This window comes from Petromyzon marinus, chromosome 27 (assembly GCF_048934315.1).
Source record: "Petromyzon marinus isolate PM22_M1 ecotype Great Lakes invasive population chromosome 27, UKy_Petmar_22M1.pri1.0, whole genome shotgun sequence".
In the NCBI taxonomy this organism is placed as follows: Eukaryota; Metazoa; Chordata; class Hyperoartia; order Petromyzontiformes; family Petromyzontidae; genus Petromyzon; species Petromyzon marinus.
This window is the reverse complement of record NC_133693.1, coordinates 720222-743842: the sequence shown is the minus strand read 5'-3', so window position 1 is coordinate 743842 and position 23621 is coordinate 720222. Positions and strand designations below refer to the sequence as shown.

Below are 23621 nucleotides of genomic sequence, written 5' to 3'. Positions count from 1 at the left end.
GACCAGATTTGTATAACGTGTGACGCCTTGCACATGTTTCAAGTGTATCTTGCTGCAATATTCTCTACATTGCAAGCAGCCAGCAACAAACAGCACTATCAAAGTTGTCATAGATAAGAGTTAACACATTTTTTTAATTGAGGGAAGAAGCAGAAATAAAAGTGTCTGAGTTTTATGGTGGTTGAACACAGTGCATGAGATTAAACAGTCTTGTAGACCAAGGATTCAGTACGGGTGGAGGAATCAACGAGTGAAATTCATGGGAGCAGAAACCATGGTAGTCGTGATAAACGAATCATAAGGAGGTGACTGGCCGAAGGTGAGAGTGACTAGAGTGATTTAATGATCCCTGGATCATCAATCACCCTCACTGTATTATGTCAAAAGCTATAGAATAGAGTAAGGTAAGAAATTATTACTGGTGTGATTTTTTTTCCCCAATAATTATTATTGTAAGTCAAAGTGGTTTGATGTAGCGTGAGTGCTGATAAGACGTGCTCTCTGTGACTTCTACGTCCTTAGGTGGTAAGAGTGCTGTACTCACAGCACTTATCGTGGGGCTGGGAGGCAAAGCGCTCCTCACAAGCAGAGGTTCCTCCGTTAAAACCTTCATAAAGCACGGACAGAGGTACCGATACATAATCTCTTGCACCACTGGCATGCCCCCTCAATAAAATGGAAATACATGGTTCTTAACCCATAATAAAACCTTGATTTCACAATTGTACTATGTAACGTAGTCTTCAACAATTAGTCAAATACACTTAGACCTCGCTTAGTGCTCAAGATGTGTTCCTGGAGAAGTTAGCGCTCATTAAATCGGTGCTAAAAGGGGTCATTATACCATTGTCTATATGGGGATGCGTTCCTGACGGCATTATTTATTACATGTGAGCAATATATGAGAGCTTCGGTGGGGTATCAGTAAGCAAGTTCTGCCTGTATTTCGGTATTCCAGCCAAGCACTTGAATGTTTAGCATTAGTTTGTGATTACGCTTTTTCCAACAGTTCAATCAATAATCACAGGGGAAATGGGTATGGACTAGGGTGAAAAGTAACAGGGGAGGGAAATCGCTGACAACGCATAAAAGGTGCACAGCAATGTGCCAAGTTTCAAGAATATTAGTTCTAACAGGTGAGAACTCAAAAGACCAACATAAGCCTCATTTGCAAGGGTGACTGGGGTCACCAAAGTGACGAAAGTCCAGTAAGAAAGCAAATGGAAATGAGACCCAAAGCAATGGTGTCACGTGAGAAATAGAAAATATTGCACACCCAAATTAGAGTTGAATAATAATTTGGCTTGGGCAAAATCTTTTAAGACTGGTCATAGTACAATTACAATTAAGTTTCAGAAACATAAAATAGTAATAGAGTGAATTGTATTAATATCTAAACAGACGAATATATACTAGTTAAAAGCAATTGCAAATTAAGTTATAAAGAAGCGAAAATTTAGCATCCAATCGTGATTTATCTGAGAGAGTAACTTAGGATATTTTTTTAAGCACTGGAATTCCAGGTTTTGGAGCATAAACAGATTGGGTGAGAACCATGTGTGGTGTATTGCCTTGATGCAATGCACTTTGGGTGTTGTGGGGTGTCTTAAGATTTTAGTCCTCAATAAACATTGAATAGGCAAGGAACTGAATTATGTGTGTGTGCAATAAAGACAAACTTGGTTAAATGTGTCTCCCTCTGAGTTGAAATAGCGTGAAAACCGGCCTCAGTTGAGCTCACAATTATGAGTGGAATAGTTTATTTGTAAGATAAGGCAGTGAGTCCAAGCAGTTATATTATACAGTGGATTGACGTGTTCATGTTGAGCTGTGTTTGTTTGTTCTATGTTAAACAGTTCTGCAGACATCTCCATAACACTGCGGAATGTTGGGGACGACCCGTATAAGCATGACCAGTATGGAGACTCCATCATCATTGACAATCACATAAGTTGTGACGGACAGCGGTACAAACTGAAGAGCAAATCTGGTACGCTCCTTACATCATGCATTTCTTCCCTCTGAAGTGTCTATAGCAAGCTGTCTCACTTCATCAAGCAGACTTGAATCCTGTCCTTTGGGAAGGATGCATATTAATTATTAATCCTCTGGATAAGAATTGGGCATATTTTTTATACTCTTTGGTTCTTTCGGTAAAGTCACGTAGGTAGAAATAAAACAATAAATCACGTTTCGAACGCAACACAAGCGCCCGTCTTCAGGTGAAAATCGCGATAGCCGCGATGTCTGCTGCGAGCAGCACAAGGCAGCAGACATCGTGGCTATCGTGATTTTCACCTGCAGACGGGCGCTTGCATTGCGTTTGAAACGTCGTGATTTATTTTGTTTTATTTCTACCTACGTGACTTTACCGAAAGAACCAAAGAGTATGGATTTCTGCAGTTACGAAAGCTTCAAATCATATTCTTTTTACTTTGCTGGCATGTTATTTTATACTCCACATTATAACATCATGAGAAACCCCATTAACTTCATGAAACTTGATTTTAATACTGACATCATTGAACATGTTTCAGAACCTCCAAAATATGTATTTTACTTTTGATTCTTTTTTGCAGGAAGAATTGTGAGCACAAAAAAAGAAGAACTTACCACTATTTTGGATCATTTCAATATTCAGGTTTGTCAGTAAAATGAACAATAAAATTTGTTAACAGTAAATGCAGGTATTATTCTGTAATTGTTCCCATTACAAAGAGCGGCTGTGGGATATTATCGTCTTATGACAAGAGCCAACCATATTTTCCAATTTTAATAGCTTTTGAATAATTTATTGGCATAAAATGTTTGGTGTCTGGTTTTTCCGTGACAATAAAAAACTATTTTATTTAGGTGGATAATCCTGTTTCCATACTCAACCAAGAAATGAGCAAGCAATTTCTTCATTCAAAGGATGAACATGATAAGTACAAGGTAATTAGGATGTGTTTGAAGTCTACCTGCTGGATATTTTTGGCACCAAAACGTTTTTCTTTGCTGGAAAACATGTATCGTGTTACACATGGGTAAAAAAACATGGTTGCATTCAACCACATTTTTAATTACGAGGAGTTGCTAATTGCTGTAATTGGTTTAATGCACCTTGTAAATTATATTTTCAGTTTTTTATGAAGGCCACTCATTTGGAGCAGATGCAAAATGACTATCAGCAGATCATGGAAACGAAGAAAATCACCGAAGAAAAACTGTGTCGGCAGGAAGGCGTATGTAACCATTAAACCCATGCATTAAAATAAGTTTATCGACACATAAACACAGTTATACAAATGCCCTCATTTACCTATTAACATGTACAAATGTGCACACAATAACAGGTTATGTATGTGGTGTGGAGATGAATGCTTTATTTCGTTTTTCTAAATTATATTCCAATTGTGTTATCAATGTTATGTCATTATATTAAGACATTTTCATTCACAATGTTTGTAGTAAACTGTAATGGCACTCAAGTGAATGCCAAACTTTTTATAGTTCTGAGTATTCGCCCAATATCAGAGGGGCAACGGCTTCTAGAACTAGCTCACTACCTCTAGAACTCTTTTCTGTGTTATGTAAAGGAATGTTAGAAAAATCAAATGTTTATAATAACAATTTTAAAAGTTTTTTAGTTATTTTATTTTTCAGTTTGAGTTTTTATTGTAAAGTCTCCTGCCATGCTCCGCATGCATAGCGCTACATAAAAGCAAACTGTATTATTTGAGAAAATTACCATTGTAAAATTACATCACAGAGCTAATTATGACGTTTCTTAATATTTATCTTATTCACAACAGGTGGTGGTGCACCTTTAAACATAGTTTGCTACAGAAGTGTTCATCCCATGGCAATCAAACCAAATCTCTACTTTATGAGGCGGAATATTCCAAATTCAGTGAAAAGCGACATTTAATATGGTGCTTTGTGCATTCCGAAGTGAACAGGCTGAGAAGATTAACTCGCTACACTTAAGATGCCAATTTGATTACAGATTTGACTTGAGGATCTCGGCAGTGGTGGCTCTGCTCTTAACACTGTATTAGCCCCCTCAGCCAGTTTTCAACATGAATGTCCTTAAGCTATACAGTTATTTTTTTCTTATCTGCTGACATGTTTCCGACTGCTGTGTGGTGTCTAGAGCTTACGTGACCTATCAAAGGTGGTCAGGGAGAAGCAGAAGAAATTTCAGAGAATTGCCAACATGCAGGATCTCGAGCGTTACATCATGGAACTACAGAATCAACTTGCCTGGGCTGAGGCCAGTCCTGCAAATTATTGTTATTTGTACCCACTCATTGCATATTTTTAATGCAGTGCATGAAGCAGGCTATAGCCTGTTACAAGCGGACCTTGAGTTACACCTTGTACGTGCGTTTAGACATGTGTTAATTTGAATTGAATCCATTGTAAACAACCTACACAATGTATTATGTCTAAGGTACACACTGTCTGATTATCACTCTGACTTGCAGGTTCGGGACAAAGAGGTTACCCTGAAGACTCTGCAGGATCAGCTGAGGATGGAGGAGAATCGAACCGTAAAATTTGACCAGAATGTGGAAGAACACCAGGTAACTGGCACTGGTTGACGGTGCAGCAATCTTTAATCCTTCACGTGTAAACTTCAAAATGTGAATTAATGTGCTACAAAAGCACATCATTCTACTCCGTGGGAAAATTATTGTACATTGTCAGTATTCCCATTAAATTCTTGGTTCTTTCGGTAAAGTCACGTAGTACACAAGTAAAATAAAGTATTCCCATTGTGTTTGTGTCCAGAATCCACATTTTGTGCACTGCCTAAAGAGTCAGAAAGGTAATGGATTCTTTATGTGATCCAGCTGTGGCTCCAAGTAGACAATTGGCCACGTGGCATGTCCTCACTTCGCTCTCACTTTTGTTGTGTTTGCCCATTCATGTGGCAACAGAAAAAGCTTCAAGCAGCCGAGTTGAAGTACAAAAGCTTTGAAGATCAGCTAAATCAGCTGAAAAACGATCTTGAACTGTTCATGGAGCAGAATGTGGAAGGCAAACGCAACCTGGATGCAAAGAAGAGCGCTGTGAAAACACAGAAGGTGAATGGGCATCGACCCCTTGGATACCATCCCAGAACAAACCATAACAATCAAACTTTTTGTGTGTACATGCTCATAGATTAATTGGATAATTACTTATGGTATAAACAAAATCTTGACTTGAAGCTATTGTGACTGCAGGAATTCATACTCTTTGGGTCTTTCGGTAAAGTCACGTAGATAGAATTTTTTTTTTTAAATCACGACGTTTCGATCGCAACACAAGCAATCGTCTTCGGGTGAACTGCTGAGGCAGGAGAAATATAGCGGGAGAGCTTCTGCATCAACAGGTTATATAGGTTTGAGATGGGTGTAACCCAAGGGTAAGTGGGTGGGTCTAGAGATGGAATTTACATGTAAATGTAAGATCGGAGAGCCTGATATACCTCACCACTACGGTGCTGAAGAGGCGTCCATTGTATTGCTTGAGATTAGCATGTCAATCTGTAATTTGCATGTAAACGACTGCGGTCGTGAGGTATATCAGGCTCTCCGATCTTACATTTACATGTAAATTCTATCTAGCCCCGTCCACTTACCCTTGGGTTGCACCCATCTCAAATCTATATAACCTCTTGCTGCAGCAGCTCTCCCGCTATATTTCTCCTGCCTCAGCAGTTCGCCTACTGTATTTTTTCACCTGAAGACGATTGCTTGTGTTGCGATCGAAACGTAATTTTTTATTATTATTTTTCTATCTACATGACTTTACCAAAAGACCCAAAGAGTATAAACAAAACCCTTATTTCTAGTTTCATCACTGCTGGATGAAAGCTTCCCCAAGCTGTTCCCATCCACCTCATATCTACGCACCAACTGATTTAATTGCTCCTCTTGAACGTATTCCATTCCTTAACAGCCACTCCATTACTGTCCTTGACCATCGGCCATCATGCCTTGTGATGTGCCTTGCCGAAGCTGTTTTTCTTAACTGTTTGATTGATGTGATGTTGCCTGCATATGTTCTAAAATCAATGTGCTAAGAATCATGTGTTTGACGCAGAGAAATCATATATGTTTCAGGCATTGGTGGACTCTTTACAGAACCAGCTAAGGGTTATTGAAAAGGATTGTGACAAACTGGCCAAGCACATCGATGAGCTCAAAAACAGGTGGACATGTGTTGCATACACCCCACTCAACAATGTCTCGCTTTGAAACACGACCTAGCAAACACGCATGTGTATATGCAGACGTTAAACCACAAAGTGGCGCATACCTACTATAATCACCCAGGAATGTCCTTAACGCTTGTGACGTCACTCCACATCGACCAGTCCCCCTCACTAATAATCATGAGCAAGTGACATCACTTCACATCGAACAGCCCCTTTAATTATGAGCAGCTGACGTCCTCCAAATGGACACCCCCCCATTACCTACTATAATGAGCCAAGAATGTCTGTGCAATGCTCGTGACGTCACTCCACGTCGACCAGCCTCCCTCAATAATAAGGTCGAGGCTCCTCCCCCCTCAGCGTCAACTTACAACCCTCACTACAAAGGCGTCACGCGTACGTCACGCGATCTCTGTAAAGCTATTGAGACATCAAAGTAAAAAAGGACGTCATGGATGAACAAGGGATTATAACCTTAAAATTAAATAGGTCTGTTTCACCGCACCCTTACAAATTGCACATGCATTAATGCAATCAATATCATGTCGCGGTCTGATTATTGTTTAAAAGTTTGAGATTTACTGCAATACACCCGTCCTTGGACGGGCAAAAGGCTAGTATGTTGGAAATACGCATGAGTAAAAAGTATGCTTTACGACTGCCATCAGAATTTTTCCGAATCAGAACTACAGTGGCTCATCGATTATAACCGGGGGAGGGGAAGGGGGTGGCAGGTTTTCCAAAATGGCGAATAATCACAACATTATTTAAAATACCTTATTTTTGCACGTTATTGTATCATTGTGTGTGTGTTTGCATTGGTGTTATGTTTTTTAGTGTTTCACATTTGTTTACTATATGAAATTTGCATAAATAATCATACAAATAGACTAAAAATAAATATATTGTAAAAAGTTACTGTATTTACTGTACGTACCACTCCAATCTCTAAGACTGCATGGGGTGATGTACGTACGCTCTTGTTTCAACAACATGTATTTGATGATTGCCGGACTGATACAGCCTTTAGACCAGTGCTCCGGCGAATGCCGAATGACACACTTTTCGGCGGATCACACTGTATATTTTCAGTTTTTATTACTGTAGTTATTAGTCATGAAAAATGTATGTACGTTCAGTATTTTCATTGTTTAAGTTGTATGTAGTGTATAATGTTCTGTGGAAAATATTTGACACTAAAATCAAGCATAGCTACTTTTTTTGTCATGCACATGGTGGCAATCGCCGGACTGGTAAAGCCTTTGGAATGGTTTTGCCGGTTTCGCCAAATCAGCCCGGGGCCGCCGGATAATGATGGAAGCCGTATAATCACGCGCCAGATAATCGATGATCAACTGCACTTACAAAACAGTGACTTTGTTGTGTTCAACGTCAATGTCTAGAAATGGTCATTCATATCAGCACCTGTCTTGTAAAACAAACTGAATTGTGCAGACGGCACAATGGTAGTGCACCTTGTCGAGACATGGCTGTTAGACGTGCATGTTTCTCTCTGCCAGTACGGAGCAGCAGTTGACGGAAGCGGAGCGAGCGGAAAGGGCCCGGAGAGTGCTATCACTCAAGGAGGAGCTGACAGACTTAAAGGCCCAGGATGACACGCTGATCCAGCAAATCGAGCACTTTAAGCAGGCCATCAACAAGCAGAAGGAGGACTCCTACAAGCTCCGGTGAGTGCTGTGGTTCTTCGGTGGTGACCGTTGTGTTTGCAGGATTGTTACAATAGCGTGCATGATACAACGGGAGTGGATTCTTACTCGCTGCATTTTCTCCTGCTTAGCTGAATAATTACCATTGGTGTTGTTGTGTGTGTGTGCATTGGTGTTATTGTATCAGTTTGTCTCTGCTTTTGCTATAGTAATTATATAAAGAATTCATCACCATCTCAGTTGATGCCATATATGGATACTTTATCACAATTTGGCTCATGTACAGGTTCTAGTTGGATTGTTACATCGCAGGATCTTGCGAGATGGGAATGGCTCATGTGCAGCTTTGTATTGTTTATAGACTGTATGTTGGAGAAGTTAACATCGATGTTTCTTGACAGAAATTGTTTTTAAAGAACTCAGATTTTCTGAAGACATAGTCATTGTAACACCTTATGGGTAAAACCTACAGAGAATGTTGGAGGAACTTAATAATAAAAAAGACTACTGCAAAATTGAGCTCAAAATAAAAATGAGAAAAACAAATGAGAATAGGTTTTCCCCTTTTTACTGGCAACAAAACAGGTGTTAAGATGTAAAAAATACCAAACTGAAATATTTTACAAGGAATCATGTCTGCATTAACCACAATACTTGTGGTCAGAATGCAAACAAAAACATACTCTAATATGCATTGTCTTTGAAACTGATTGGTCCACAACAGAAACAGCTTTCTTTTGAGCCTAGTCTCAAACGGTGTTATACCAAAGAACGCCAAAAGGCGTAGCAAACAAATGTTAACGTTGAACACGTTTGCTAAACAAAATGAGAAATCTGTTGAAGGGACATGACTGGAATACGTATAAGAGTATGTATACCAAGGACTGCTATTGAAAGTGACCAAGACCACAGTAATGCCATTACATTATGGTCAAATCTATATTATACATTTCCAAAGCTAGGATTTAGCCATATTAAGTGCCAAACCAATTTTGATACTATGTTTATTTCGTGAGTTCATTGGTGATTGAGCTGAAACCATCGACTTGCTAAACCCGAGTACCAAGTTTATTCAGGTGCGGTTTCCTGAATATGAACCATAGATCTCAGGGCTGGCAGCTCAGCGTTCTGACTACTGAGTCACCTCATTACCTCTGTACTGTGCCAGCCTTAATAGGTGCTTGCATACAGCACTTGCCCCGAACATTCTATGTAGGCTGCAAAAGGGATTGTCTGAATATTTTTGCGTGCATTTACAGACGAGAGTACCAGGACCAAAAGCGTAGCGTTGACGCTGCAGAAAAGCGGCTGCAGCAGCTGGCCGCCAGTCGCACAGAGAACCTCAGTCGCTTCAACACGAAGTTCCCAGAGTTGCTACAAAAGATCGAGAATGCATATCAGGCTGGGAAGTTCCATCAAAAACCCATTGGCCCCATCGGTAAGCAATATACAAGTGATCCTCACACTGCCTGTCACTAGACCACTCCCAGCAGAATGCATTCACACATGATGGAGAGTTAATCATCATGAGGCGCAAATGCCTTGGGGCATAGCAACCCCCATGAGATACCACCAGGTTATCCTACCCTGTGTTCGCCACCACGCTGAGTGCAGGCCAAGGCCATGGTGGTGAAAATCAACCTCAGGAGTGCGTGTCCGTGTCATCCGGGGTTGTCTTCAATCCCGTGGTGGGCCGTCACCAATTCGGTGGTGGGTCGTCGCCAATTCGGTAGTGGGCCGTCGATGATCGTGCGCAGGTCTCTGGTGTGACCTGCAGAGGCATCCGCCCGTTGAGTGTGTCTGAAGAACCAAAGTCTTCTGGGTCTGATCGTGTCAGATACTGATGGGGCACCCTGTGGAAAGGCAGACCTCGGCGTTGGTGATGTGCTCGATGAAGTGAATGCGGAGTATCGGTCGCTGGGACCACTGGTCGAATGGGCCCAGTTTCTAGTTCAGTGATGCTGTCGTTGACCACGTCTCTGAGCCACAGAGTAGTACAGGAAGGATGTTCACATTGTAGAGGTGGACCGTTGTTTATGCTATTGTAATGCTGAAGCACCCGATGTATTTTGTTGAGCTGTTTTATACACTCGGGTGTAATTGACTCGCATTTTTTTTCTGCTTCGCTACTTCCAGTATGTTGCAAATTACAACCGAGATAAATTAACGAATTTACTACTACAATTGGTACCTGCTATTTGCACTTTAGTTAATTCGAGTGGCTTCTCATCAGGAACAATTATCTGTTCATGTCGATGCATTTAAAGAAAAAAATGTATGTGGAAATTTGCAATCCTGCCCATAATGATGAAGTTTTAAAATTAAACTGTCCTATATTGATGTTGGAAATTGGTTCATCTCTTCAGCCGAGCTAATTTACCCCTGACATTCTTGAAATCTCACCGCTCATTGTGCCGAAGCATTGTCCCCCATTCCTGTCAGCCACTGCTGCCTGAAAGAGGTGAGAGTACAGTGCCTGATCCACTATTTTGTTTTGCCCGACACGGGACAGGTGCGTTTATTAAGGCTCGAGACCCGGAGCTGGCACTGGCCTTGGAGAGCTGCCTCAAGGGGTTACTGTTGGCCTTCTGCTGCGGTCACTCATCTGACGTGGTCATTTTGGAGAAGCTCATGCAAGGCCTCTTCCAGGGTTGGCGACCACAAATCATCTGCGTGAAATTCCAAAACCAGCTACATGACACCAGAGCCAGGTGCCGTTCCACCATTCTCACAAACACGCTGGCAGACAAGCTTAGTGGTGCTTGCTTGCCTCTAGGATTGCCGCAACCTAACTTTTTATGGCACAATGCGTTATCCATTTTCACAATATAGCAATTATTTCTCTATCAGAATAAGAATATTGTTTTAGACTGGAAGAATCTGATGAGCTTTAAAGCTCTTTTCACAGATATCTGTTTCACATAACCATGTAATTGTATTCCACATTTTATTGTTGTTGTGCATTGCTGTATTTGTAATACAAATAGACTACTCTAAACTATGCAACTGCAGTTCACTGAACATATACCTGCCATTATTATTTATAATTGTTATCATATATAATGCTTTTAACACATACTGTCAGTTATACTAACATGTGAAAATGATGAAATTTACTCTGTGAATGCCGTTCATTAATCCAAAAAATGTTTAGCAAAGCACTAACTTTTAATTGCAGAGTTTGATAGTTCATGAATATTTTACTCAGCAATAACTTATTTAAGACATTAAATGAGCAGAAATCACCATTTAACGATATTTTTAAAACGGATGATACAATTATCATGGATTTTATATTGTACGATATGTTGTATCGCTATACCGCAGCAAACTATCCTTGCCAGTGACATGCAGTTGTGCTTTTAATGCAAGCCCATGTGGTGGGGTGTTACCGCAGGGCTGTGAGGCATCCCATATACTCTTCTGTGTTGGAGAGCCTGGAAATAGAGAAACCATTCGTGGCAAACATCTTGATAGACCATCGTGGAATCGAGTCCATTCTACTCATAAAGGTAAGAGGCCTGCATTTAAAAATGTGGAGAATGGTCAGGTACTCTTGAAAGTCTTTGCCTTTGCTCAAAATTGTCCTGTTGTAGAGTCAAGTAAAGCTGGGGCAATATAATTTAGAGACCTGCCAATAATTAATTCTATAAGTGAATTAATGTCAATGTATAAAGTATGTTTACTATATAGTCACTCCTGGCTTAACATTTCGGTTGCATTCCTGGAAAATGCGACTTTAAGTGATCAACATTAAGCGAAACCGATTTTCCCATAAGAAACAATGTAAATAGGGGAGGTTATGTTCCTGAGAAATTTCCTATCACGTGACATAAACTTTCTTCACATACATATTTAATAGAAAATGTAATAATAACACTGCTGATTAACTCTAGCTATACGTCTGGAAAAGGTTAGTTTAGGTTAACCCTCACTAGTGTGTGCTATGAAAAAGGGCTACTGCCCAAAACATCTCTGATATAGTTTTATTTTCAGGCCACACACAGTTTGTATCATTAACAAATGCATTGAGTTTACATTTTTTGGAGAATTCATCTCAGGTCAGCCCGGTTCGTAGCGCAGTTCGCTAACCACTGCACCAAAGACACAGATCCCCCTGCAGCCTTTAACAAACTAGGGGCAAGTGAAGTTAGCAAGTAGCATCTATGAAGGCCGCCACTACCTCTTTTTTACCATCGCTTTTTTCAAACCTTTGGGGAGTGTGTTGCAGTCCCATTTTCTCAGTTAAATATGTGAGCCCCTTTTGATGAGTACATTATTATACACCAGTTATTTTAAGCATTTTAACATGTAGGTTTTCACGACCAATATCCATAATAGAGGTTTTTTTTGTTTAGAACGCATAAATATATAAATGTGTCGTTAAAACCCGCCACCACCCAACACAGCCAACTAGTAAGGGTTGTCACGTAAACAGAACATGCCAATTCGTCACTAGTACAGCACACCTGTGTGTTGGAGAGCGAAGCCACAACATTTACAATGAGTACAACGTTTCGCCAGTAATTCCAGCTAGCTTCATTAGGCGACAGCTAGATTTGTGGAGAAGTCAACCTGTTTCGTTCCTTATATAGATGCATAGATATGGTGATCAAAGGGCTCGCATTATGCGAGCCCTTTGATCGTGTCCTTCCTGTCCATTGTGTGTATTAAAATATTAAAATAAGCATGTTTTCATAATTTTTCTTTTGAACATATGAATCTTTTGTACACGTCAGTTTTGGAAAAGAATGAACACATCGTCATGCCTTTATTAAATTAAGGAGAACAGCTAACCCATTCCGACATGCTTCAAGGTTAAAATTCAATGTGTGAGTAATATTTAATCCACCTAAGGTTTGTAGTTTAGTTTATTTGAAAAATGCTTCATTAAAATAAATAGGCTGCATTCTCGACTTTTATCGCTGTTTGTAGAATGTTTTACACCTTATTTAATTGTTCCGATTTCCTGGAGGTGTTTGGCTGTATGTAGGCTTAGACTTAGAACAGAGCAAATGTGCAGTGCAGCCTGAAGTGATCATGCATACGTGAAGATTTCTGAAACATTTCATAATTTGCTTCGACTTCAAAGCCCACTGGCTCTCAGGTGGCCATTAAGTGGCTTTGTGATCCTTTCATTATGGACTTTTGAGTGTCATTCCCTCGTTCTTGTGGATTTTATCCGGTTGCTCCGTTACTTCCCCTGTACCACACATTTATAGAAAGGAGCCAATTTCCTGAAAATGTTATTGAAGCTTACCTGAGTAAATGACATAATTAACAGCAATAGCAGGTAGAGTCACATTCTCCACTTTGCAGGAAAACGCCACCGCCCGCCAAGTGATGCAAAGTGATGTGCCACCCAAGAATTGCAGGGAAGCCTTCACCAAGAACGGTGACCAGGTGTTCGCCGACCGATACTACTCGTGTGCTTTTTTTAATCCAAAATACCTCCACGAAGACATTGAAAAGGAGGTCAGGTACGTGTGCTTGCAGTCGGGGTAATGTTTCCCAAGTGTCACTTCATTGCTTGCAGAGTGCACAGTGGCACCAAGTATGCTAGGCTTAAATCTTGACTTAAAGCTTTCGTGACTGCAGGAATTCATATTCTTTGGGTCTTTTGGTAAAGTCACTTAGGTTGAAATAAAATAACAAAAAGCTACGACGTTTCGATCGCAACACAAGCTATCGTCATCAGCACGAAAGACCCAAAGAATATGCTATGTTTTTTTTAAATATTTAAACTAGCCAGTGTATTTGTTTATCCTTGGAATGCATTCTTTGTGCTTGCACAACACCATCTACAAAGGGTTTCCACTAGGGTTGCTACGATATCACCTCTCACCATATGCTTTATTAATGTTTATAATATATTTCCCATAACTTAGTTATATTTAAAAAAAATGTATTTTTGCTGTTTGCTTCCAGTAGGAATAAATATTTACTTAAAAGTTCAACTGCAGGTTACTCATGATACAGGTTTTTTGGGTTAGATCGCATAAATATATAAAGGTGTTGTTAAACCCGCCACCATCAGACAGTCAATTGGTAAGGTTTGTCACAAAAACAGAACATGCAAATTCCTTATTTGTACAGCACACCAGTGTGTTGGAGAGCAAAACCACAACATTTACAATCTGAGTACGACGTTTCGCCAGTACAGTAAAACCTTGGATTGCAAGCATAATTCGTTCCGGAAACGTGTTTTGTAATCCAAAGCACTCGTATATCAAAGCACTCGTATATCAGTTGTGATCACGTGACGCTCGGCAGACAAAGCGTATACGTACAACTCGTATTGCAAGACCTCGCTCGTTTATCAAATTAATACTTATTTTAAAAATTTGCTCGTCTTGCAAAACACTCGCAGACCAAGTTACTTGTAATCCAAGGTTTTACTGTCATTACAACTGTAGTGTCTTCAAAAATTACTCACACCGACACGTTGTAACAAGTCACCTGCTTACACTTTATTCACCTGTTCTTGCACCAGTTATAGGCACTCCTATAACTATTTGTACGGTTATATATACTTAACTTCTCCCCGCTATTATCTATTCTGCACCTCACTTATCCTGCACTCAGCAGCTGTGCTCTCAGCGACTCCACACACAGCAGCTTTGCACCCAGCGACTCCGCACACAGTGTCTCCGCACTCAGCGACTCCACACACAGCGTCTTCGCACCCAGCGACTCCACACACAGCGTCTCCGCACTCAGCGACATCCGCACACAGCGTCTTCGCACTCAGCGACTCCGAAAACAGCGTCATCGCACTCAGCGACTCCGCACACAGTGTCTTGGCACCCAGCGACTCCGCACACAGCGTCTTCGCACTCAGCGACTCCGCACACAGTGTCTTGGCACCCAGCGACTCCGCACACAGCGTCTTCGCACCCAGCGACTCCGCACACAGCATCTTCGCACCCAGCGACTCCACACACAGCGTCTCCGCACTCAGCGACATCCGCACACAGCGTCTTCGCACTCAGCGACTCCGAAAACAGCGTCATCGCACTCAGCGACTCCGCACACAGTGTCTTGGCACCCAGCGACTCCGCACACAGCGTCTTCGCACTCAGCGACTCCGCACACAGCGTCTTCGCACTCAGCGACTCCGCACACAGCGTCTTCGCACTCAGCGACTCCGCACACAGCGTCTTCACACTCAGCGACTCCGCACACAGCGTCTTCGCACTCAGCGACTCCGCACACAGCAGCTTTGCACACAGCGACTCCGCACACAGCGTCTTCGCACTCAGCGACTCCGAACACACAGCGACTCTGCACACAGCGTCTTCGCCAGTAATTGCATCAGCCAAAACTGGCTTTTGCCTGATGGCGGGTTTAATGACACATTTATATATTTACGCGATCTAACCCAAAAAACCTATATTATTCATGATATTGGTCGCGAAAGCCGACGTGTTCAACTGCAGTTTACTCAACTTAAGCCTGCAATGAGTCTTTAAATAATTGTGAAATCTTGTCATGACATGCTGCTCGTTACATAGTAATTGATTAATTATATCACTAAAATCGTCTTCAAACTAAAATATTTGTGATGCAAGAAAACAAGCATGTATAATGAGTAATATAGCATGAATTAACAAATATTTAGTCAGGAAATAGGATTAAAAAAATGAACTATATAACTATATTTTGCTCAACAGACAATACGGTTATCGAGGACTGTATTTTGTGCGATATATTTTTGTCTAGCTATGTTGCAACAACCATAGTTTACACTTGGTATTTGACTTCGTCGATGTATGTTCTGTTTTATAGAGATTACTTTGGATGCTTTGAGTGGTCTCTATGTTGTGACACATGCCGTTGGTATGCTGCTGTGTCACATGCTTACTTGTTTCTTTAATCCTTCTTGTGCTCAAAGGCAGCTTCAGACTGAGAAAGCGAACAGACAAGTGCAGCTCCAAAAAGCATCAGAGAGTATAAAGTTCAACCAGGAAGAGAACTGCAAAAATGAGACGCAGCTGACCAATAAAGTTCAACAACAAATGATAATTCAGGTAATGTATATCAGCTTATATTTATGTATGTACATCCAGTTGTAAAGGTGGCATACTTACTATCAACGGTAAAAGGAAAGTACAGTCCTCCAATTGCTTGCTCATGCCACTGCTGGCAGATGGGCCTTCATGAGAAGCTGTCAAGACCCCCCTCTAGAAGGTATTTGGCCTACTCTTCCACGATCACCATATGTGACCTCCTGGTCGACTAACTGGTTGCTGTACCCATTTATACTGCTGGTTGGACAGGCAGAAGGATTAAATAACATGCCCATATTTCAGAACTGCCACACCGGGAGATTAAGTCGAGCCAGCAACCTTTGGATTGCAAGTCCAGCGTGTGCTTACCGCTACACCACGGCAGTGTCAAGTTTTCCATATTTGAAATATGTGTGTGTTTGTGTTTCTACAGGGAAATATAAATAAACTCAGTGTGCAGATCGTGCAAATAGAAAACATGGAAGAGCCTCCTCCCTTGGATATCAGTGTCTTGGTAAGATTTTGTTACATCTCAGTGGAATAAATACTCCATTGTTTTCTAGACATTACATGCACCTCTCTCTACCTACCTTTATCAGAGGTACTCCTTAACTGGATGTTTTTAAATACAGTTTAAACATAAAATAGCCTTTTAACATGATTAGAACTTGTATGTTAAATTTTTTATTTAAAGCTTTCGTGACTGCAGGGATTCATATTCTTGGTTCTTTCGGTAAAGTCACGTAGAAGGGAAACAATAAAATAAAAAATATATTAAACAATAAAATTATCACGACGTTTCGACTGCAACACAAACATTCATCATCAGGTGTGAAAACCACAACAAGAAAATTCTACGTTTAATGTTTTTCTTTCATTGAATAATTTTTAAAAAAATATATATATAGCTTTGTATCTGTAGTTTTGTAATTACTTCCCTATATAATGGTTTTTGTATTTATGTATGTTTAGTACTTGGGGTGTTTTGCATGAATGGTGCTGTAAATGTAAAGTTTATTATATTATTACACACGCATGTTCGCTATTGGGTGAATTATCGTCTTACTTTCTCTTTTGTAATGCAAAACAAGCATTAACGTAATATACATACAGTAGTATTTTCCCCATGGCATTCCATTCGTGCAACTTAAATATATATTTACAATACGGACCAGACCTGCATTTTTCCATATCCAGGGGAAGAAAGACTCTATTAAAGGCATCTCAACATTCTCAGTAGGATGTCTTAATAATTTAGAACATTTGGTATTCACGCCATTCTAAAAGCACAAGTTAATCACAAAGGCACTATGTTTCACAGATGTCAGTAGTTTCAAGTAGGTGTTAATGTTACCGTGTGCAATGGAATAATCTGCAGGTAATTTTTTAAAATTTTGATCATGACACTAGTATACGATGTCCTATTGTTTGAATGACATCAGGGGATGTTTCGTATCCACTGTGAAGCAGATACCGCTTACTTTATGGTTAATACATCCGCAGCAATAACCAAGGCGGTCTGCCAGATTAGAACCGCAAACTTCTGCAACAAGCTGCGGATGCACTACTGCTGAGCCATGTCACCACTTAATTAGGGCACTGCATTGTATGATGGGACATCAGGAGGAGGAGATGCGGGAGTATTCTGAGCGCAAGGAGAGCGTGGACGCATCGCTGAAAGAGGCTTTGGTTCGGAACCAGGAGGCCACCTCCGAGCTGCAGGTCGCGAACAGTGCCTACAAAGACATCAGAGACAAAATGGATGCAATGAGGGAAAAGGCTGGACCCATAAAGGTATATTGAGAATTCTCTTAAACATTTTGCAACTGAACTGGTTGTGCTTTTTAGATTTTTTGGGTCTTTCGGTAAAGTCATGTAGATGATTGTGCTTTCGCTGGTTTATTTACTGGGTGAGTGCATTTGCGCTCTATTTTCTTTTATTGCGTTTTTATGTCACAGACTAAACTATAGAGATTACTTGTACCTGTACCTAATTTTTTCAGGCACCTCTTGCTAATTTATTTGCACTTATGATTTGCGTGTATTTAATTTACGACCATTAAATAGTTTGTTTCTCGTACAATATTCCTTAAGGACCCTGCGCTCATTCTCTGCAATGTTGTTTCTGTTGCTGCTGTGCTCATGCACCAAGGATCTGCCTTGTAAATTAGCCAGGCAACTGGTTAAATGGGATCATCCATGTAACAAAATAAACTCAAATAATTTTTTGCAACTTCTCATTTTGTAGCAGTGATGTCACTGACTCCTAGTGCTATGCTTCTACCTCTTTAGCATAATTTGACTCCAGCCAGCAATGACGTTGAAGAACACAGTCACAACCTAAGTCACTATGAGGCCAAACGCAGGGAGCACCTGAGGAAGATTGCAGAAAAGAAGACAGAGCTGGACAAAGTTGAGCATACCATCACTGTGAGTCACACATGGGACAAGAACAAAAAATGTATTAATAAGGGAGCCCTTTGTGGTTATAATTACAGTTCATTTAATTGGTTTCTCATCTAGACCGCAGATAATTGCATAGTTGATTTGATGTAAAATTTTGACTTTGCATGTGAAGTATGGAAGGCAAGACCCTGCCCTATTTTAGTGGTGTGGAAAAAGGTGGTGAAGCCTTCCAGAGAAGAAAGACTGGACCACCCAGAGAATATACCTGTCAGCTACAACTGGATTCTGTCCAATACATTTTGACAAAATAACATTTTACATTTAGAAGATGAATTACATCCCAGATATCTGTATCATTCATTCACCATTATTTTTTATAATGCACAGTTCCCAACACACAACTAATTGTACACTTGTTCAGGTGAGATATTGTTGTCCTGTACATGTTAATGAAGCTGGATCTGTCTTCCTGTGAGCCAGGAGGCCGTGGAGATGGCACAGAGGATTTGCCCGCAACGTGTGGAAGTGACGAAAACCACAAAAGCCATCATCCTGGAGTTGAAGACCAAGCAGGACAGGGTTAATCAGGAGCTGGATGTGATTGAAGACACTGAGGCCGTCACTCGGTGCGTCACGCAGCATACTACAGCACACACCTTAAAAGTTGGCTAACCCTGGCTCGTGGCGCTAAATGCATGTGTCAAGCCAACATAGACATGACCACAACTCTCACCCTCTGCAAGAAGTCCTTGCTTCGCATTGCACCATTTATTTTAATATGCATCTGCAATTTTGGATTGTCCTTTAATTTTAACTCCCAATTATTTTCAATCGTGTCAAACCAGTATTCCACTTCCATACAGTTTACTGAGAATGTTTAAAGAATGCGTACATGTTTTTCTTCTTTTTGTGAGGATTTTTATTGTGCAAACACACTTCCACAACAAGCAGAATGTTTGTTAGGTGAAATCTGGAGTGTTCTTCATTGTTACTCAATAACAATGTTTCTGTCTTGTTGCTGTAACAGTTTAACAGGTATGCCTGAAGATTGGGCAGCTTTGTCAAGTTTTTGCATTAGTTGAAGATGTTCCCAAATATTCTCGAAAAACCTAAGCACAATAGTTTCACATCCCTGTGATGCTAAATGCACTTAATTTCATGCATTTTTTTAGAAGAACCTTCAACATGTCAAGTGTGTTTTGCTGGATCGAGTATCATTTCGGTATTTTTTAGGATGCATTTTCTCAGACCGTGTACTAATTCATAAGGAACAATTTGTCTTGCTATAAGCCTTTGGAAAGTGAGCCCTGAATATATTGATGATGAGTGGTGGACTCCTATTTAATTAGATGTTGTTTCTCTTGTTTTCACAGAGAGTACCACGATGCTGTTAAAAAATATGAAAATTCCAAAAAGCAGTTAAAGACAATTAGGTATTTTGTTAATGTCTTAGATAAAATTATGGATGAGAGACAACATAACTACAGTCAGTTCATGAGGTGAGTGTCATCTCCCACAGTAGTGTTTTCCATATGTAAGTGGTTTCAGGTTCGAGTTTGTTTTGTTTAACTAGGTGAGAACTCCAGCGACAATAATAGTCTCATTTTCCATAGTGACCTGGGTTTAATTGCAATGAAAATGTAATTCAAATGGTACAGCTATATATCTCCCATTCACAAAAACAAATTTGTAAAAACACTGATGTGCTAATCTGCAAATATAACTGCCATCCGTAAGACAAATAGCGATTGAAGATCAGCATTTTGGCTCTACTGGGCTGTCCAACACCACTTTGAATGATGTTGAGAAAAAATGTTTTAAAGTCCTGGTCAGGTATACAATTGTAGCACTGGAGTTACACCACTGCAACATAACTCCTACATTTATGTTAATACAGTGGAATCTCTAGCCCTCTGACAGCACACCTGTTATTGATTTTAAAATATATTTTTTTCGTGAGCAAAAAACCTTCAGACATTTCAGAGCCTGGAAAACAGCCAAGGTGTTTTATCTGCAAGAGAAGAGCTATTTTCTGGATTGTATATTTTATACATAAGATTAAGATGCCCCTTACTATATTTTTTAGTACATTACATTTAATTGTGTTGGATTAAACAGATTCCACATGAACATTTTTTATCAGCCTACACACCTGGACAAATGTTAGTCAGCAGTATTTGTTAAGCCATGAAAGTCTAAACCGGTTTTAACACGACTGCATCTAGATTTTTTTTGGTTTAACACGTAGGCTTTTGCGACCAATATCCTGACTACAGTTTTTTGGGTTAGATCGTTTTCTAACCCACAACCGTATTATGGTTTATTTTTTTTCGTTTAATGAAAATCGTGTACTTAATACCAGGCTAAATATATAATTAAGTATTATAAAAATAGAAAGAGCAATACAAAATATTAGGTAAATGAACTTCACTAAAATCACAAGCCGATCCTGGAATGCAAAATCCAGTGTTATCATCGTATGGTTTTACAGTGGGACACCCTGGTGTGTGATGTTTATGTGCGTCAAGTTAGCCTTTAGAGCCCGTTACATTTTTGAGCTTCATGAATACAGCTTTACAGTTGCTACACTTTTTTTCTGACATTTTTAGTCTCCCATCTCAAAGAAAGATTTTGTTATGTGCAGGACACTATTTGCACTCACATATTTTTGGAGGGCCCATTGCAGTTTTCAGCTTTTGATGATATTTTGTATTGTCGCTTCCGTAGATATATTTCGTGCCGGTGTAAGTACAACTTTGACATGATGCTCGCCAAGTTGATGTACCAGGGGAAGATAACGTTCGACCATGGGAAAAAGACGTTGCAAATCGCGGTGAGCAAGGCAGAGCCATCGAGAGGCTCTCACTTCCCCCCCCAAGCAGTGGGCTACCTTAAATCCTATCCATCCTGGCTACGGCGGTAGAAATTAAAAGCATAGTCCAAAATGCAAGTGCGGCGCACCGCAGTAAACAGTGCAATGTATCGTGAACTTACATCCACTACGAGCATTTTCTGAGTCCACTTGATGTCTTCTGAAGCCAGTAGCTAGGATTCACAACTTTTAGATCAATCTATAGTTGCTACTCTATATATTCCCATACGAAAGAACAAATACAGCACGAGCAGCAACAGTGGGCACTGTTTCTCAATTTTTCTTGACTCATTAACCCAGCCAAGCTGGCGGTGGGATTCCTTGTCCTCCTCAGTAAGACGGCATCATTAGTGGCTCATTTGTGAGGATGGGGTGGATAATTAACTTGGGCTTGCATTGATCTTCCATCCCATTTTTGTCAACTGAATTATTTCTTGAGGATTGTTGAAGTTGGGCCCCAGTCAGTGTGGATGTGTGCGGGCTTGTTCTTGGGGTTTTTCCTGCATTTTCCCCATAAAAAACATCAGACATTGTGCTGAACAACATGCAGCACATCCATAAAATACATAGGAAAACTATAAAGCAGTATTAGCACAACTACAAAAATATATTCAATGATGCACATGGGTAAGACTCTGAGCCTTCAGGCTCACGGTTCTGTTGTAAAAAAACTAAGAAACTTTTCCTTGGCGCCTATATAGATCGGTGTGAATGAAGGGATTTTTCAGCTAATGTGATTTATGCAACTGGCCACGGGGATTTAGCTGCAGTGGATGGGAGGAGTACCGAGCTGATAGTGGCATGGGTGCACGCGTGCAGGTGCAAACGTCGCGAGGCGACGGAGACAAAGCTACAGGCGACGTGCGCTTGCTGTCCGGCGGAGAGAGGTCCTTCTCTACCGTGTGCTTCCTCCTCTCGCTCTGGAATGCCATGGAGTCACCCTTTCGCTGCCTCGACGAGTTCGACGTGTTTATGGTATTTAAATTACGCGCCTCAGAAAGAGTTAATGATTTCCTGCTAAAATGACCATTGAGGTGGTGCTCTTTAGTTTACATCCTTGTGCCAGTGGTGGGCATTACACGTTCCTATGGTAGGGTTAAAGTATATCCATAAGATGACCTTTGTTGACACCGCCACAAAGTCGTTCTTATCGAGCCTAGAGGGATGATGTGCCAAGTCAACCGCAAACCAAGATTTGAATTCACAACATTCTGATTGCGAGCCGCTCGTTCTGTTGAGCCTCCATATATGATCTGTAATTGGTACCAAATTACACACTTTAGAGTATTAATCACAGGTTGCTGGACACCTGGATATCTCGTCGACACCAAGCAAGAAAACCACATTTTAATTCGCTGGACCCATGGCCCGGAACTTGCAGCTGAAGGAACAGAAGGACAAAGACATCTCTCTCAAAATTTTAACTTGAACTAAAAACTCACCTTTTACATTGCAGCTATGCAGCATGCTTGAGATGTTTTGACATGACAGCGCATTCTTTAAAATTCTAATTATCAAATTGATCATTTGTTTTTTAATTGCACAAGAAATAGTTAATTGGTCATTTGTATCTGTATTATATTTCCTCCTTTTGTAATTTAAATGTATTTGCCCATCTTTTCGAGTGAATCAAAGCAGTGAGTTGTATTTGACTGTGCAGGACATGGTGAACAGGCGCGTATCCATGGACATGATGCTGAAACTCGCCAAAACCCAGCAGTACCGCCAGTTCATCTTCCTCACCCCGCAGAACATGAAGTGAGGCACACCGCACATTAAAATCCTCACATGAATAGGAAACAATGTGTCTTTGTACATGTGTAGTGCAGTAGAACCACGCGGAGATGAGGAATTATATAAAACACTGTTACACTCGACATCCTACGCTCACACCAGTGCAGGTGCACTCTGTCTCAGTTCTTTACCCCGGACACTGAATACTATTTGGGTCTTACCCCCCTCTACGCTATGGGCTCTCTCACTCGTCTCCTCAGAGTGGGGGTTCAGCCAACACCACTCCGCAACGAGGAGAGAGAGAGAGAGACCCTCTTCCAGTCGACCCTTTACTGAATACCTACGGACCCTACCCTCGGCTATCCCCTTGGCTCTCCCGTTAGTCTGCCCAGAGCGGGGGTTCAGCCAACACCGCTCCGCGACGAGGAGAGAGACCCTCTTCCAGCCGATCCTTACCCTCGCTCCCTACGACGACCCCGCCTCCGTCATGGGGCCCCCCTTAAGAACCCTTTGTGAGGCTCCTCCCCCCGGCTTGGCTCCGCCCATGTTCCCGAAGGTGCTCTCCAAAGCCTCTTACGTAACCCGTGACGTTACATCATTCTTGACTGTCAACCCGCTCGCACCTCCTCCTGCTCACCCCCTCATTGGTATCTCACAATACTCCTCTACACATGCATACATTACATATTGAAATATTGTAAACATATAGTCATGAAATGGCACAAATGTTAGCTGTGTGTTTT

General features: G+C 40.9%; 1 protein-coding gene across 6 annotated transcripts in view; it reads left to right on the top strand.

Moving 5' to 3' along the window:
• Positions 1-23621, top strand: part of SMC6 (structural maintenance of chromosomes 6) — a 31995-nt gene that overhangs the window by 4505 nt on the left and 3869 nt on the right. For all 6 annotated transcript variants that reach the window (XM_032961887.2, XM_032961886.2, XM_032961884.2 and 3 more), the window contains exons 4-26: positions 523-628; positions 1857-1990; positions 2580-2641; positions 2854-2934; positions 3123-3224; positions 4136-4255; positions 4470-4568; positions 4926-5072; positions 6096-6184; positions 7711-7878; positions 9117-9295; positions 10370-10568; positions 11255-11369; positions 13177-13337; positions 15752-15887; positions 16300-16380; positions 17490-17660; positions 18159-18296; positions 18753-18898; positions 19646-19771; positions 21000-21105; positions 21964-22119; positions 22805-22902. In XM_032961887.2, the coding sequence (XP_032817778.1) occupies positions 523-628; positions 1857-1990; positions 2580-2641; positions 2854-2934; positions 3123-3224; positions 4136-4255; positions 4470-4568; positions 4926-5072; positions 6096-6184; positions 7711-7878; positions 9117-9295; positions 10370-10568; positions 11255-11369; positions 13177-13337; positions 15752-15887; positions 16300-16380; positions 17490-17660; positions 18159-18296; positions 18753-18898; positions 19646-19771; positions 21000-21105; positions 21964-22119; positions 22805-22902 (2920 nt within the window). The remainder of the gene's footprint in view (positions 1-522; positions 629-1856; positions 1991-2579; positions 2642-2853; positions 2935-3122; positions 3225-4135; positions 4256-4469; positions 4569-4925; positions 5073-6095; positions 6185-7710; positions 7879-9116; positions 9296-10369; positions 10569-11254; positions 11370-13176; positions 13338-15751; positions 15888-16299; positions 16381-17489; positions 17661-18158; positions 18297-18752; positions 18899-19645; positions 19772-20999; positions 21106-21963; positions 22120-22804; positions 22903-23621) is intronic.